We start from the raw sequence: 14,961 nt of genomic DNA on the forward strand, positions 1-14,961 counted from the left end.
AACGGTCAGTACGGTAGTAATTATTTTCAGGTTTGGAACAAAAGCTGTTTGCGACCGGAGAAGCGTTTTGAATGTGGACCGTCGACCGGCGGACTCACAAACTGCAGGTTGCTCTCGCCCTTCTTGGTCCAGCCGACGCGGTAGAGGGCCACGTCCGGGGCGCCGTGCTCCCACGTGGCCCTGAACGAGCTCTGGGTCACCTCGGAGAAACGCAGGTTCTTGGGGGCGGGAACAACATCTGTTCACGCCAACAACAAAACAAACAGAAACAGGAGGACAGATGTGTTTACGAGGTTTGAGAGACGAGGCGACGTCATGCGAGGGCGGTTTACTGCAGTGTGTGTGTGTGTGTGTGTGTGTGTGTGTGAGAGAGTGTGTGTGTGTGTGAGTGAGTGTGTGAGAGAGTGTGCGTGTGTGTGTGTGTGTGTGTGTGTGAGAGAGAGTGTGTGAGTGTGTGTGTGTGTGTGAGAGAGTGTGTGTGTGTGTGAGTGAGTGTGTGAGAGAGAGTGTGTGTGAGTGTGTGTGTGTGTGTGTGTGTGTGTGTGAGAGTGTGTGTGTGTGTGCGTGTGTGTGTGAGTATGTGTGTGTGTGTGTGTGTGCATATGTCAGAGTGTGTCAGTGAGTGAGTGAGTGAGTGAGTGAGTGAGTGAGTGAGTGTGTGAGTGTGTGTGTGTATGAGTGTGTGTGTGTGTGAGTGTGAGTGTGTGTGTGTGTGTGTGTGTTGATGATAATGTAAACATCCTTCTCCACAGTTCGTCAGTCAAGTTTAAAGGTTCAGTTCAACCAAATCACAAAACGCTCACAGTCCTTTTCCACCGTGACTCTCACTAGCAAAAACATGTTCTGGTTCATCTGCTGAGTATTTTTGAGACGAGCAGTGATGAAGCCGTGCAAAAGAAACAGACGTCAACACAACATGGCGATGAGCAGATTCCCACCCGTGACGGCGCTGCCGAGCATCGGGGTCCCGGGTCCCTCGCCGTAGATCGGGGTGACGGCCACGTCGTACTCGGTCTGGGAGATGAGGCTGGACAGGTCCAGGGTGGTGATGTCACCGGTGACCTCCGCCTGACGGGGGCGAGATTGACAATCAACAACAACAACAAAATCTAAAACGTGATTTTGTATTTTTTACTTTATCTTTTCATCTTCATCAAAACACACACGGGGGACTTCTTTGTTCACGACTTCTCCGACGAGACATTGTGACAACTGATCAGATGAAAACGTATTTTTCTAATTCGTTGATTATTACGTTGATAATGTGGACGGTGAAAGTCCTCGACAGGTGTTGACTTCTAGTAACAGCAGCTTGAAACTCCTCCTGACACGTAAACTCCTCGAAGACGTGAATTCCCTTCAAGTGCTCGTAAAACAAATGGACATTTGAAAACCCGCTGGTCCGTGACAACTGGCCGAGCTCAGGATCATGTGATACGCAAGTGGACCTTGAGGTCAAGGGTGAACCCCAGGCTCCTCCCACAGGAGCTGGACGCCGGCTCCAGGGAAGTTATCGAGAGGTTTTGGAAAAGAATTTGAAGAAAAATGAGATTGACGCCAAAGTAGAGAAATGAAAGAAACAAAGAGGTGTGTGAGTTTGTCAGTTAACAGGAGGAACCGTGAAACGCCCTCAGCTGATTTGATTCCCTTCCCGGGCGAGAGAGCCGAGTGAAGGAAGAAGCCTTCGGCAGGAACCCTTAAGAGGAGCGGAGCCGGTGCCGGTCATCCATCACAACTCCCTGGAAGCCGTTCGGCTGCTGGTTCGTCCCAGACTGTTTGTCCTCCGCTGACATCCGAGTGAGGGATGATGAGGACGCTGCAGTCGGGGCCCCGAGCCAGTGGCGCTCCTCTGCCAGCGGATTGTAACACTTCACCTGGACGACCTCACAAACCTCCTCTGACACGTTCCTCAGACGTATTGTTGTGGGTTCTTTTTAATTTCTTACGGCAGATGTGAAACGAGGTCGCAGCTGCACATGAAACTGATTTGGACGTCACTTTGTAACCTGGACACATTCAGGGAACCATCTGATGAAGATATTCACTCTAAGATCATAAAACAGAAAAAAGAAAAAGAAAATCTTCACATTTGAAAATGTGAAACCAGAGAATATTCAGTCTTTTTCTTTCTTTAAAGAAGAAAACTGAATGGATGAGTCGACTGACTCATCAATGGCTTCAATGATCATTCCACCTTCTGAACTGATACGGTTGATATTTCGTGCGACTGCTCTCCCTCCACTCGTCTTCAGAACGCTCACGTCTCGGGGGATTCGGTTCAGTTTTTAAATCTCTGTGGGCCTCACCTCCTTCAGGTCTCCTTCCTCGGGTCTGTAGGTGATCATGTACTTGCGCACGGCCCCGGGAGCGGCGTCCCAGCTCAGCCTCATGGTGCTGTGGGTCACGTCGCTGATCGTCAGGAGTCCGGCCGGAGGCATGGGCACTGCAGGAGGACAGGGGTCGGGAGGAGAGCCGGTGTTTGAAAAGAAAAATACATCTCCGAGCGTCACGGTCAATATTTCTGCTGAAGACTTTAAAGATGCCGACTGACACGGTGAAGCTGAAAATTAGGCAGAAGGGTTTTTTAAGTGATGTTCTCAAAACCAAAGTGCCATTTGATTCATGTAATGTTTCAGTAGCTCGTAGATATTATTTCCAAATGTGAAAAGTTATCTGTACCTCAGATGGTCGCGTTGTGTCTCGACAAACTGATATATTCTGTGGACAGAATGAATCCCACGACTTGAGATATGAACATATTATCATGGTGATATGAGTGAGATGGAGGAGTGGAGTGTCTTTGACTGAAGGTTTGATTAAAAAACATTTGGGGAAGTAATGATGGGCGAGGTTTGGTAAAGGTCGTAGCTTTTAACTGACCAGAAAAAAGGAGAATGTTCATTTCACTGTTTTAAATCCTTCATGTGTCGGACGTTCCGTGAACGTAGAAGTAGAAGTACGGACGTTAGTGAGAAGGTAAAGGTGCTCGTGTCCAAAGACCAGGTTGTTAGTCTTTACTTTCATCTCATTTTTCCGAGCTTAAGCGGATCTCTGGTGTCTGACTCGTGTGCTGTGAAAAGAAAGAAAGAAAGAAAGAAAGTGACATACAGGTGACGCCTCGTCCCTCCAGTGGGGCGCTGACCGCTTCTCCGTGCAGAGCGAAGAGCCGGATGTTGTACTCGGTGTTGGGGATCAGCTGCGTCAGCTGCAGGCTCGTGACGTCGCCCCCGACCCGGACCTACAGGAGGCGAGGGGGGGGGGGGAAGACCCGAGAGGGGGGAGGTGGGGGGGGAGAAGAGAGGGCAGGTGAGAGGGGGGGCGAGGGAGGAGGTGGAAGGTGAGACACGAGAGGGGGGGAGGTGAGAAGGGGGGAGGTGGGGGGGGGGGGCGAGAGAGGAGAGGGCAGGTGAGACACGAGGGGGGGAGGACAGAGAGGGGGGGGGGAAGGTGAGGATTTGTTTATCCTCAACACCTGGTGAACAGCTGACTCATCTCTGCTGGTGAAAACAACAACTGGTCCCAGGTAATGTGACGATGTGTTTCTATACATCTCAGACTAATGTGTCAGTGATCTGCGTGTTTATCACAGATGGTGAGGAGGAGGTTGACCTTGACCTCGACCCCTCCCGACCCCTGTAGGTGCATGTGACTGTGAGCGAGCATCAGTGCCGACCATCAGGCTGGCGTCCACACACTTTTGGCCCGGTAGAGTTCCCTACCATTTTTTTTTAAAGGATATCACCGTTTTTGAATACTACGACTTTCCAAGCACACAAAAAATACATGGGAATGTTCCTTTAAATGGCCAAAATCACTGAATGAAGTCACTTGAAGGAGACGCATTCTGCTCATATTCAGGTTCATAATGTTATTTCAAGGTTCACATGCTCTCATGTTCAGGGAACACAGCAGTTCCCTGCAGCTCCTCTTTCACGGCCTCTTGTCTGAAACACATCCTGTCTCTTTAAGGCCCCTCCCCCTCCCAGAGAAGCCCAGTCTGCTCTGATTGGCCAGTTGGCTCCACTCAGCTGGGATCTGTCACTTATACAGTACACTTCCATAAAATGGCGATGTCACGATGTTACGGAAGTATCGTCCGGACTACTGACGAGGCGTTCAGGAGCGTCAGGAGCAAAGGAGACTTTGGGCTTTTCAACTTCCCAGAACTTTTACATCCACAAAATAACCTCTGACACTCTAGAGGGAAGAGAAAAAGCAGAATGCGTCTCCTTTAACTCATTATTTCGCGTCGCATGATTGATGTTGATCACTCACTCCAGGTTAAAAACTTTCCAGCAACTTTCGCTCTACACTCAATCGGCCCCTCAATCTTGGTTAAAACGCCACAGAGGCGTTCGGCTCCATCCGCACAGCATCTGTTCCCTTCATATCGTCCCCATGACTTCAGACTATATGAGCTAATCCTTCCCATTACCCGGCGTGTCCGCGGGGCCCTGCTCTACGTGGGCCGGGGCCCCGAGCAGCGGCGGCGGGGCCGCTGAGGTCCACTTCCTGCTCTGCGAGGCGCTCGCCGTGTCGCCATCTGGAAGCAGTGAGGACGGCGAGGGGAGCGGCGGCCGATTCCCGCCCGTTTAAACGTCAGCGTGGAAATGCTGAGCAAAGTATCAGTGAGAGTGTTCGTGTGTTGCAGAACATAAATGTGTCATATTGTGGGAATTTTCATCCATCATTGGATAAAATATATATATAAATATGCTCCACACGAGGTAAACTAGACAGTTAGATGTTAAAACTGTATTTTTATTTATGGGCCAATAACAACGAGTTATGTAAAATGGGGCGGGTCTAATAATGTGACTGACAGAGTAGCGCCCGGCGGAGGCGCCAACCGACGCCTTTCCATCAACAAACAAGATGGCCGATGTGGAGAGGTCTGATAAATCCACGTGGCGTCAGAATAGAACAAAGCTGGCGTTGTGTTCTCACAGGCTGCGTTGCTCTGAAGCTGTTTTGCGACGATTAATTAAGCCCCTGGGAAACAAAAAAATGACCTCAAAGGTTCCAGGTCCGGCGATGCAACGCTCATAAAAAGGGTCAAACAGATTCCTGCTCACGTGCGTTACGTACCTCTCTCTCCAGCTGGGGCTCGGTGGCGTTGGTGGATATGTACAGCAGCAGGTAGCCGCTGGCTCCGCCCGCCTCCTCCCATCGCACCCTCATGGTGGTGGCGGCCTCGTCGTAAACCACCATGTTCGTCGCCGCCGGCAGCGGCACTGAGAGCGAGAACAGAACGGTTTATTGTCCGTCAGAAGACGAGGCCTGAAGAGATTCACGTCTGGAACAGTCCTCTGGTTTTAATAAAAGAAATTCAATCCTTGTGACTGTGATTGTAAGTTGTAAGTATCAGAGGAGCGACAGCTGGTCCAGATAACTGACTGACGTAACGTCTTTGTATCGACCGTCTGCAGGAGGGTTTTTTGGCTCAACACGAGGATAATGACACAAAAAGACAAGAGACATCAAGGTTATAGTTTAGGAAAATCTCAGGGAGATCATAAACTTCAGTGCTTCTAATGTGCAGATTAATGTGTTGTCACAAAGCTTCTGCTTTCATAAAGGAAATCTTTCTTGTGTTTGATCGTTAGAGGGATTAATGCAGAGTGAACACAGGGATTCTTCTGCTGAAGTCATGGGATTTATTGGACATTTCTATATCTGAGAATGTTCTCAAAAATGACAGTAGTATTGCTGAAAAGAAACGTCAACTGCTGCAGAGCGAAGTTAGTTTAATCTTAAAGTTTCCACAGATTAACGGGTCATTTAAAAAATTTTAAACCCTGTTTGATCTTTCATTGCACGGCTTCAACATGTATCTTTAATTCCAGACTCGTTTCACCGAGCGCCTGCTACATTTAACAGACTTTTACAATCCAAACATTTGTTTTAATTCAGAAGACGACGTGTCATTTGCACAGAAACTCACTGGTCAGATCATTCGACGAGGACAGACATCTTCACGAGTCACGCAGACTGCAGACGTACGAGCTAACGGAATGTTAGTTTAAAAAAATTAAAATGACAGTAAATGAATCCAGTGATCTGGACCGACGAACAGTCAGTCATCGTTTTATGACTGTGGGAAATTGTGAAAGTCGCAAATGAAGCAAACGTTAAAGGACGAATGAGCCGAGCCGCGAACACGTCGTTGGACCGCATCAGTTTGTTTAAGTTACATGTGAGTAACTTCTCAGCCGCAGGCGAACACTGCCTCGCGGCACCGCATCAGCAGACGTGTGGAATCAAAATGTTTATCTCGTGAATCATATAGAAGAAACAAAATGATTTTTTTCCCACAGCGCGGCGCGATGATGCTGATCCTCTTTCATCACGTCTGACGACCATGAGGACCAATCACGCAGCTCGGAGACTGAGGCTGCGGTCGAACTGGGGGAAATGACCCGGAAGTGTTTCCTCCGCACCACGATAAGAGCCGCTCGGATTCTAAATGTTTAGGAAAGGAGCTTCAATGCTTCCTTTCCTATCTTCTTTAGCAGAGGAAACACTGGAGCTTCCCATGCGGAAGGAAAGGAGAAATAGACGACCCACAATTCATTGCGTAAACGATTTAATCTGATGAAGAAGAAGATGAGTATGACTTTTCCTAATTCCTATGAATCCTCCTTTACACCTTTCCTCGACCTTGTGACGTTTTCCACTGAGGTCAAGGTTAGGAAAAGGCGACAGGAGGGACTTTCCCAATCCGCCCTGAACGCCTCTCCCATCAGGCAAAGGGGAAGTGGCCTTGGAAGTTTGGTGGCGAGTCGGAAGACACAGGAAGAGGAAGGTGAAGAAGTGAAGAGGGATGTCACTCACGGGTGGTCTCGGTGCCCTTCAGCGGCTCAGTGCTCATCTCTCCGACCTCGGCGTAGACGTTGACCAGGTACGGGGTCAGAGGGCTCAGGTTCTCCAGCACCGCGGTCGTCACCGACCCGTCCACCAGCAGCTGAAACCACAAACAGACTGGTCGTCATCCTGCGGACAGTCCTTTTTCACCCTGAACACTTTCATCCAAACTCTCACGATCACGACAAAGTTCCTGTCCTACAGAAACTCGTACGGACGGCCGCTCACTTTCTTGTTTCCTTGAATGTGAATCGCTGCAGTCAACACGCGGCATGTAAATGTCACATATCTCCTTGTGCTGTTAGTTCGTCCATGCGTTGGCGGTCTGAGGTGAAGGGATGAGGGAAGAGAGCGAGGGGCTGTGTGGTGAGGCACCTGGACCCGGTGGGAGGGCCACAACGTTTCACTAGGTGGATCCAGTACGACTGTAATCGCACAGGCTCCGTCTGACAAGGGCCAATAAAAGCACAAAGGACGGAAAAGACCCGAGCCTGGCTTTTAAAACACGGCACAGACACGAGGTTAAGTGTAAACCGACTGCAGGTTCACCAAAACTCACTGGGATCCAGATTTCAGTCGGCGAGGGCCACGTGAACGGGGCCTCTGAATAAAAGCCAGACCTGGGTTGTTGGGTTTTGAAATCTGCCTCGTGAGGTTGACAAACACCAGAATATTGAGGAACAGAGGAGGTTTCAGTGAGTCTGTCAGTATCCAAACTCACAGGAAGTAGAAGATCTCACCTGACCGGTCCGGTTCACAGACTTGAACAAACGGACGAGTCGGTCTGTTGCCGTTTAACTCTGCTCTAATGGAAACCGAAGGGATTTAATGAACCATCAAGATGCTATTTGATATTCAGACTCTTACTGTCCAGCACCAACAGATGGTCGACATAACGTCTCTGAAGCAGGAGGAAAACCAGAACAGATCTTTCTCATGAAGATCAATGAGATGGACCAATTATCTGAGAGCATTAATACCTGGAACAACGGAACGAACCGGCTCTTCACATCTGAACCAGGCAACAGATGGACGACTGAAAGGAATGTGGCCGAGGTCTAAAAGACCCTGCTGCTAGTTTACAAACTTTAACATGTTTCCATATGGAAATGTGATTTATGACACGTGGGGCTGAAGCAAGAGGGTTGTTACCCTATATATACTAGATATATCATATATATATATATATTATCATACATCATCTGCATATATGAAGGTATAAGTTTACATCATATATAGTAGCCATTGTTTTCTCTGATGTGAAGTGAACATGAGACCGATCTCACCTCCATGGTGGGTCCTCCTGCCACGGTCATGTACGTGACGCGGTACTGGTCCACGGGGCCGCTGGGCGCCGTCCAGCTGGCACGGAAGGAGCGGTGGGTCACCTCGGAGGTCACCAGGTCGGTGGGCGCCTCCAGTTCCCCGCCTGAAAGGTGGAACAAACAGGAGCTGGAATAAGATCCGACACGTCAAGTATGTAACACCGTGAACTCGTACGCCACAAATCTGCCCCGGCCTGATGAATATTTCAGCTCCTTTTCTTTAAAAAAAACATAATTGTCTTCACCGGCGAGCTGTAATTCATTTTCTATGTTTCCTCTTAAAACTGATTTACAGATGAAAAAGCACTTGTGAAGAGAGGCCCGTCTGAAACTGTCTCTGTTGCTCAGCGACAGTCAGGTCAGACTGGTCTTTAGTTTTCCTCTCTTTGCTCTTTGAGGGTGTTTTTCGTTTCATTTTCAACGAGGAGATTTGATTTATGAAAAACAGAATTATTCTCATTTCAGGATCCACAGTAGCTGCATCGTCATCCGAGCAGGTCAAAAGCAGCTGTGGGTAATTTGGCTGATGTGTCTTCACTTGAACTAAAGTATCGTGTCGTCTCTCTCTCGAGCCCTCGAGCGTCTGTAAAACTGACTAAAAGCCTGTAGTAAAATATCAGAAATTTACGGTTGTCAAGTCTTAACTGTGGTTTTGGAAAAATTCCGGAAAAGTAAAACAATTAAGTTTCCACCCGAGCTCAGACAGCAGTAATTGTACACCTACAAGGTGTAAATCTGACACGGCGGTATTTGAAGAGTGCAGCTGCTGCAGCGGCCGAGCTCCGGTCGAGCAGTTGAACTTCAACGCTCCAGGGTTAAAAAACTCTGAAATAATTCATCCCAAAAAAATGATTCTGCTAGAAAAAAATTAAGAAAATGTTTTTTAAAAATTGGCCCAATTCCAAACAAAATGTTTGAAAATGAAATAAATGGATTTTTAAGTACTATATGAAAAATTACATTTCATATGATTTAAAATGTATTTTTGTGCCAATGATATTTAGTTATAAAATCACAAAAAAATAATTTTACCCCTTTTTTAAAAAGGGTCAAATTTGAATGAATTGATCTTTACATTTAAGTTTGGGAGTTTCTTTATTAGCACCAGTATTAAGATAAGATAAGATATTCCTTCATTCGTCCCAAAACGGGACATTTGGGTAAATTTGGGATTTTGAGGAACAAAGACATTGGTAGAAATTGTCCATCTTAGCTTCACGAGACTAGATCCTTCCTTTGCGCAAACATATTTTGTCGTGTGTCGCAAGAAAATTACAGACAATATTTCTCAGATATGAGACGACCTAAAGTTTAAAAGAAGAAATCTAAAACTTTTCTCTTCTGACAGCGGCGACGATGAGACAGATTCTCTCCTCCCACCTGGACCCTTGACGCTGTTGCACAGGTTGAGGGTGAGGTCGTCCACCACGTCCACCATGAACTTGAAGTCCTGCACGTTGTACATGTGAATCTCGTCGGGGTCGGTGGCGATGGTCCTCAGCTCGTTCTCGTCTGCGTTCTTCACACCTGAGAGAACAAACGTGCGGCGCCTTGAGAAGTGGAACACGAGTCGACCGGCCGAAGTACTGAAACTCTTTCTGTTGCCAAAACTCAACCAAATCGCATGTACTACGAATACTTTATATAAAAATACAAAAACATACTCTGTTCTCCCATTCAGATATGACCTTAGCTTACGTCTTAGCAGACAATACTTTTATTTAATGTCAGAATGCTTTGTAAAGTTAATATCTACTAATATATTAAAATTTACAACGATATAAAAACTACGACTTAGGAAAACAACCTTTACGAATTATGATCATTTAACAGTTCTGTTCTAAGGAAGCAGAGGAATCGCCCACCGATGGCGTAGAGCTCGATGCCGCTGTCCCTCAGGTTCTGGGAGTTGAACACGATGTCGTCCTGGGACTTTCCGTCGGTGATCAGGACACCGATCTTGCGGGCGTCGGCTCGCATTCCCTCGCTTTCTTTGAAGTTGTTCTGGAGGATGAAGTTCAGAGCCATTCCTGTGTTACGGGGATAGAAGACGGTTGAAATGAAGGAGTCGGCCGAGAGGTTTTTCCCTTTAAACACCTTTTGAGCAGTAACAGGTTCCGTCTGCTCCGACTAACGGACCCGAGTGAAGAGGGTGAGAACAAGTGGATCCACCACTGGGGCGGAGAGGACGACAGTCCAATCACCTGTCATGGTGTTTCCTCCTTTGTACGGCAGGTTGGCGACGGCCTCCATCAGCAAGGCCTTGGTCGGGTGGGATTTCAGGTGCCACTCGGTCTTTGGGTCTCCGCTGTACTGAGCCAGACCTGCAGAGAAAACACACGCGACGGCACGCGTGTTACAGACAACAGCAACGCTGACCTTCATTTTTCAAAATGTGCAACTACACCGCGTTAAAAACATCCAATGACCTTCACACATCCAGGAAATGAAGCAGGCAGCAGCTGTCTACGGGTAAAGAACGAGTACTTGTACAAGTTGTGTTACTAGATTATTAGTAGAAATACTAGCGTCATTACAAGTAAACCTTAAAGTACCTACAGCAGCTGCAGCAGTAGAAGAAACAGTGGAACAAGTAGTTGTACACGTTGTATTTTGTTGAAGAGTAGTAGCTGTAGTACTCGCAGCAGCATTCAAGGTAGTATATGAAATAACGATAGCAGTAATGGCAGTAACAGAATGACTGATGGGTAATTTTACTAGTTGTGTTACCGACGGAAGTCACATTTTCGTAGATGCAGTTTAAAAGTGTATTTTTAAGTTTCAATGGACGACATGACCCAGCTAACAAAAGTGAAGCCAAATCGTCCTGATCGCCCCCTGGTGTCTGGCTGCAGTACAGGTCATAAGCCCCGCCCCTATAGTTTTGAGAAGAAGCAGTGAGGTGTTACCGATCTGGACCCGGTCCGGTCCGATGTCGAACACGCTGACCATGCGAGCGATGAAGTTGCGGATGGTTTTGAAGTTGATGCGTCCGATGCTCCAGGAGCCGTCGACCAGCAGCACAATGTCGGCCTTGGCCGTGGTCTTACACTGGGTGTCTGCAGACAGACGGGGACACGTGAGACGGGGACAGAGACACACCGGGCACCTCGGGGTGTCCACTCGGGTGTGTGTGTGTGAGTGTGTGAGTGTGTGGGTGTGTGTGTGTGTGTGTGTGTGTGTGTGTGTGTGTGTGTGTGTGTGTGAGTGAAGGGAGAGGGAGGAAACATCAGCGAGGAGCGAGGAGCAGGACACAGAGACGTTCATACAGCAGAGTGTTTTACACTTGGTTACGCAACACAAATAATTCACACTCCTAACACGTTGTGTAACAGCTGCCACTTCTGGATTAACAGCTCTTTCTCTTCAGGGCCTTTTCTCTCCTTGTCTTCCGAGTGAGCGAAGTCGTTGGGGGGGGGTTTCATGTCCAGCGGCTGTGATATACGAGGCCTCCTGCTGCCCCAAAGTCGCCGCACATTCCTTCCCCCCAGCACCTGCAGTGGGGGTGAAAATGGCCGCTCGTCCCCCTTTTTTCTAGGACGACGATTAAAAGCAAAAAAACCCAAAACTGGGGCGTCCTGTGTGTGCAAGTGAAAACAGGTTAGGAGACAAATCACGCAAAATGTTTCAGTCCCTTTTCTTTCAGCAGGCTCGCAGAGAAACAGACGCTAAGAGGAACGAAGCCGGACGCCGGCGAGCGACCTGCTCGTCCCTCCGACGTTCACCAGTGAGAACCGATGTCATGACCAGAGGCGTCTAATGTGCTGCAGACGATCCGGGGTCAAATGAAGCGAACCAATATCCAGTTCCGTCTGGCGGGCGAGGAACGCAACGCGCGGGTGTTCCTACGACAAACCTGCTTCTTGTGTTTCGGTTCAGGCTGATTAAAAAGGGGACTTGTCATTTTGGAGGGAGCTCCGTCACAGAGTGACTTCATGGCTGCAGACGTACTCCACGTGACGATCCATCCTGGAACCTCGGATCATCGCCAACAGCTAAAGAAGGCGTCTGTGACATTTTGAGTTTTTAGAAAAAGACGTTGGAAAGTTCAGCGACAGAGTTCATTCCTGACCTGGGACGTGTCAGTTTGAATAAACGCTCCCGACTTAGAGTCCACTCACTGTGTTTCTCCGTCATGACATTTTAAGACGCCTTGGACGAGTTGTGCTTTAAAGTGCTTTACTGGAGACGAAGTCACTGAGAAGATCCGCCTGTCAAACTCTCTGAGCTCTTAGTGTAGATCATAAAAATCCGTTGGAACAATAACAATGTGGATGGAAAATAATTCAGTGACCTCAAAACATAGAGCAGATCTGATGTTGTTTTTATGACGTTTGGAATAAAAGGCGCCGCTCTCGACCCTCGCTAAGTAAATGTACTGGAAGCTGTTACACGTGGGTCGAATTGATGTTTGTTAGTGTGTCTGCTGATTACTGGAACCTCAATGCATCATGTGATTTTACATTTTCATCCGTTTGAATCTGTTCTCAGTCTAAAAACTAACGAATCTTCAACATTTGCAGTGACTTCATTGGCGCTGGCTCTGACACGTTTTGTTTATTACAGATGAAACTTCAATAAAAGGAATAAAACTTTTTTTAAATGCGCTGTAAGAAATGATTTGCATTTCTGATGGGCGCTTCGTATCTTCTCTGCCGAACCATATGGACCTGTCACGAAATCTGGATGGAGGAGTTCCTGGGGGTTCTGCCCCGGGTCAGATCTCCCTCTGGGACGTTGAGGAGCAAAACCTTCTCCGAGCTTCCTGCATCCTGGTCAGACGAACGTCCTAGATTATTGAAGAGCGCTGAATCCTTTTACACGCATCAGGTAACATAATAACAGGGAACATCTTCCTGGTTGGATGGATGGTCAACAAGCTAACGAATTTTAAACATTTGTAGCGACTTTAAAAATCGTTTTTTTAAGAAAATGTCGCCGGCTCTGAACTTCAGTTCTTCACACTTTGTTAATTAAAGATGAAACTTTGAAAAGGAATAAATCTTTTGAATGAGCTGTAAGAAGTGATTCATATCTCTGATGGATGCCTCCAATCCTAAACATATGGACGTGTCACGGAATCTGGATTACATGATATGTGAGGATCTCAGAGAGGAACCTCGGGCGGGACGTCCAGGCCTGTTGTCTGATCTCTGTTCCTCCGGGTCTTACGAGAAGCACTACATTCTCCCAACTCCCTACATCCTGGTGACGATTAACGTTCTAGATTTTCTAGAGCTGAACCCTTTTTACGGGCGATATCTTCCATCACGTGACAATAAGAGGTTTGTGATAATGATGAGATAAAGGATGTTTGTGAATTCGTGAGGTGGCTGCTCACCCACTGGCAGATACGTCACGTTGGGGGGCCAATTCATAAATGTTGGGTGTCAACACGTCGGCCATGCGACTGTCACTTTGCTCCGGATCACACTCGGGCAGGAGAGGAAGCACGAGCCAGGCAGCTCGGAATAATTTGGACTAATCTAAATCGTCTGCGTCAAATTTCAGTCTGCGATTGCCAAGCCGCCGACGGCGGAATTAATTCACTTCGACAACAAAATAATTCAGCCTTCTGGCACCGTTCCGGACGGCGCTTGGAAGCCGGATCGCGGGTTGCTGTTCTGAAGCGACTTGGCTCGCGGGAGCATCTGGTCTGCAGGCCTGCTCTGAAAGGGGCTGCGTGAGGTGCAAGTGTGCTGGAGTGATCAGCTTTTACCAGACGGGTCGAGAGGAGGCGGCTCCGGGGCGTCGGAGAGAGTCGTCTTCTCCTCGCCGGCCAGAGGCGAACTCTCCCCTCCGTCAAACATCCCAAACACGGCCACCGAGTATTTTGTTCCTGCCCTGAGGGAAAAACAAAATCACGTCAACCTGTTTTTCGTCTTTCACAAGCTCCATTAGAAGACTTCAATGCTCGTATGAGATGGAAAAAAGTAGCTCCAGGTCTTATCAAATACGACCTGATGAGTTTTTCCCGACAGTAAAAAGATGTAAAACACACGGAGCTGCAACGATTAGTCGATTCATCCGTCGATAAATTGAAAACAAACTATGTTGATGACCAGTTGTTTCTGTTTCTCAAGCTGAATGCCAAAGTTCCCCCATTTCCAACCCCGTCTTTGTGAGGACTTTCTGCGGCTCTTTGTCTTCAATCAAGTGAATTTTGGGGGATTTCGTTGCGTTTTTGGAAATGGTGTCGACCACAACGACACATTGATTAGTTCGGTTGAGTTTAGAGATTTGAAATAATCGTCGTCCGTCTGTCGGAATCCCCATTATCCAGGTCCCAGTTATCAACAATGAGTTGAGTCAGGAATAACTGGGCTTCCACAATTTACGACCAAGTCCAGCTGCTCCAGATTCGACGCCCTGGTGGAACCTGTGAACCTCAGACTTTCCCCCTAAAATATTTCCCGGTTCCTCAGAGTATTCTAATAACTAATCATGAGGAAGGTTTACCTGAGTTCCTCGAGCACCACTGTGTTATCAAAGGGGCCGACGAGCAGCTCCCCGAAGGCAATGTCGCTCCCTGTGGGCTGGAAGGTCACTTTGTAGCCCCGGACTTGTCCCGGTGCCGGATCCCAGGTGACCCTGAAGCTGGTCTTGGTGGGCTCGGAGGTCTGGAGGTTCTGGGGACTCTTGTAGGGCGACACTGAAATAGAAGAACCGGCGCAGGACTTCAGGACAAAACAAAAGAAACTCCACACATTTGCCCGTCTGTTGGCCGAAGGTTTGAAAGACCAGCCACACCTCGTTCAAGCCGGTTCCTCAT

General features: G+C 47.9%; 1 protein-coding gene across 5 annotated transcripts in view; it reads right to left on the reverse strand.

The window, feature by feature from the left end:
- Positions 1 to 14,961, reverse strand: part of col12a1b (collagen, type XII, alpha 1b) — a 98,133-nt gene that overhangs the window by 54,462 nt on the left and 28,710 nt on the right. For 4 of the 5 annotated variants that reach the window (XM_047328581.1, XM_047328579.1, XM_047328578.1 and 1 more), the window contains exons 16-28: positions 14,649 to 14,841; positions 13,909 to 14,033; positions 11,099 to 11,248; positions 10,394 to 10,513; positions 10,055 to 10,219; positions 9,570 to 9,716; positions 8,151 to 8,293; positions 6,835 to 6,964; positions 5,089 to 5,234; positions 3,109 to 3,238; positions 2,307 to 2,443; positions 939 to 1,068; positions 99 to 238 (exon numbers count right to left, since the gene is read on the reverse strand). In XM_047328581.1, the coding sequence (XP_047184537.1) occupies positions 99 to 238; positions 939 to 1,068; positions 2,307 to 2,443; positions 3,109 to 3,238; positions 5,089 to 5,234; positions 6,835 to 6,964; positions 8,151 to 8,293; positions 9,570 to 9,716; positions 10,055 to 10,219; positions 10,394 to 10,513; positions 11,099 to 11,248; positions 13,909 to 14,033; positions 14,649 to 14,841 (1,856 nt within the window). The remainder of the gene's footprint in view (positions 1 to 98; positions 239 to 938; positions 1,069 to 2,306; positions 2,444 to 3,108; positions 3,239 to 5,088; positions 5,235 to 6,834; positions 6,965 to 8,150; positions 8,294 to 9,569; positions 9,717 to 10,054; positions 10,220 to 10,393; positions 10,514 to 11,098; positions 11,249 to 13,908; positions 14,034 to 14,648; positions 14,842 to 14,961) is intronic. The other variant, XM_047328582.1, reaches the window with a different exon arrangement.

The sequence above is a fragment of the Scophthalmus maximus genome, chromosome 18, assembly GCF_022379125.1.
Source record: "Scophthalmus maximus strain ysfricsl-2021 chromosome 18, ASM2237912v1, whole genome shotgun sequence".
Lineage (NCBI taxonomy): Eukaryota > Metazoa > Chordata > Actinopteri > Pleuronectiformes > Scophthalmidae > Scophthalmus > Scophthalmus maximus.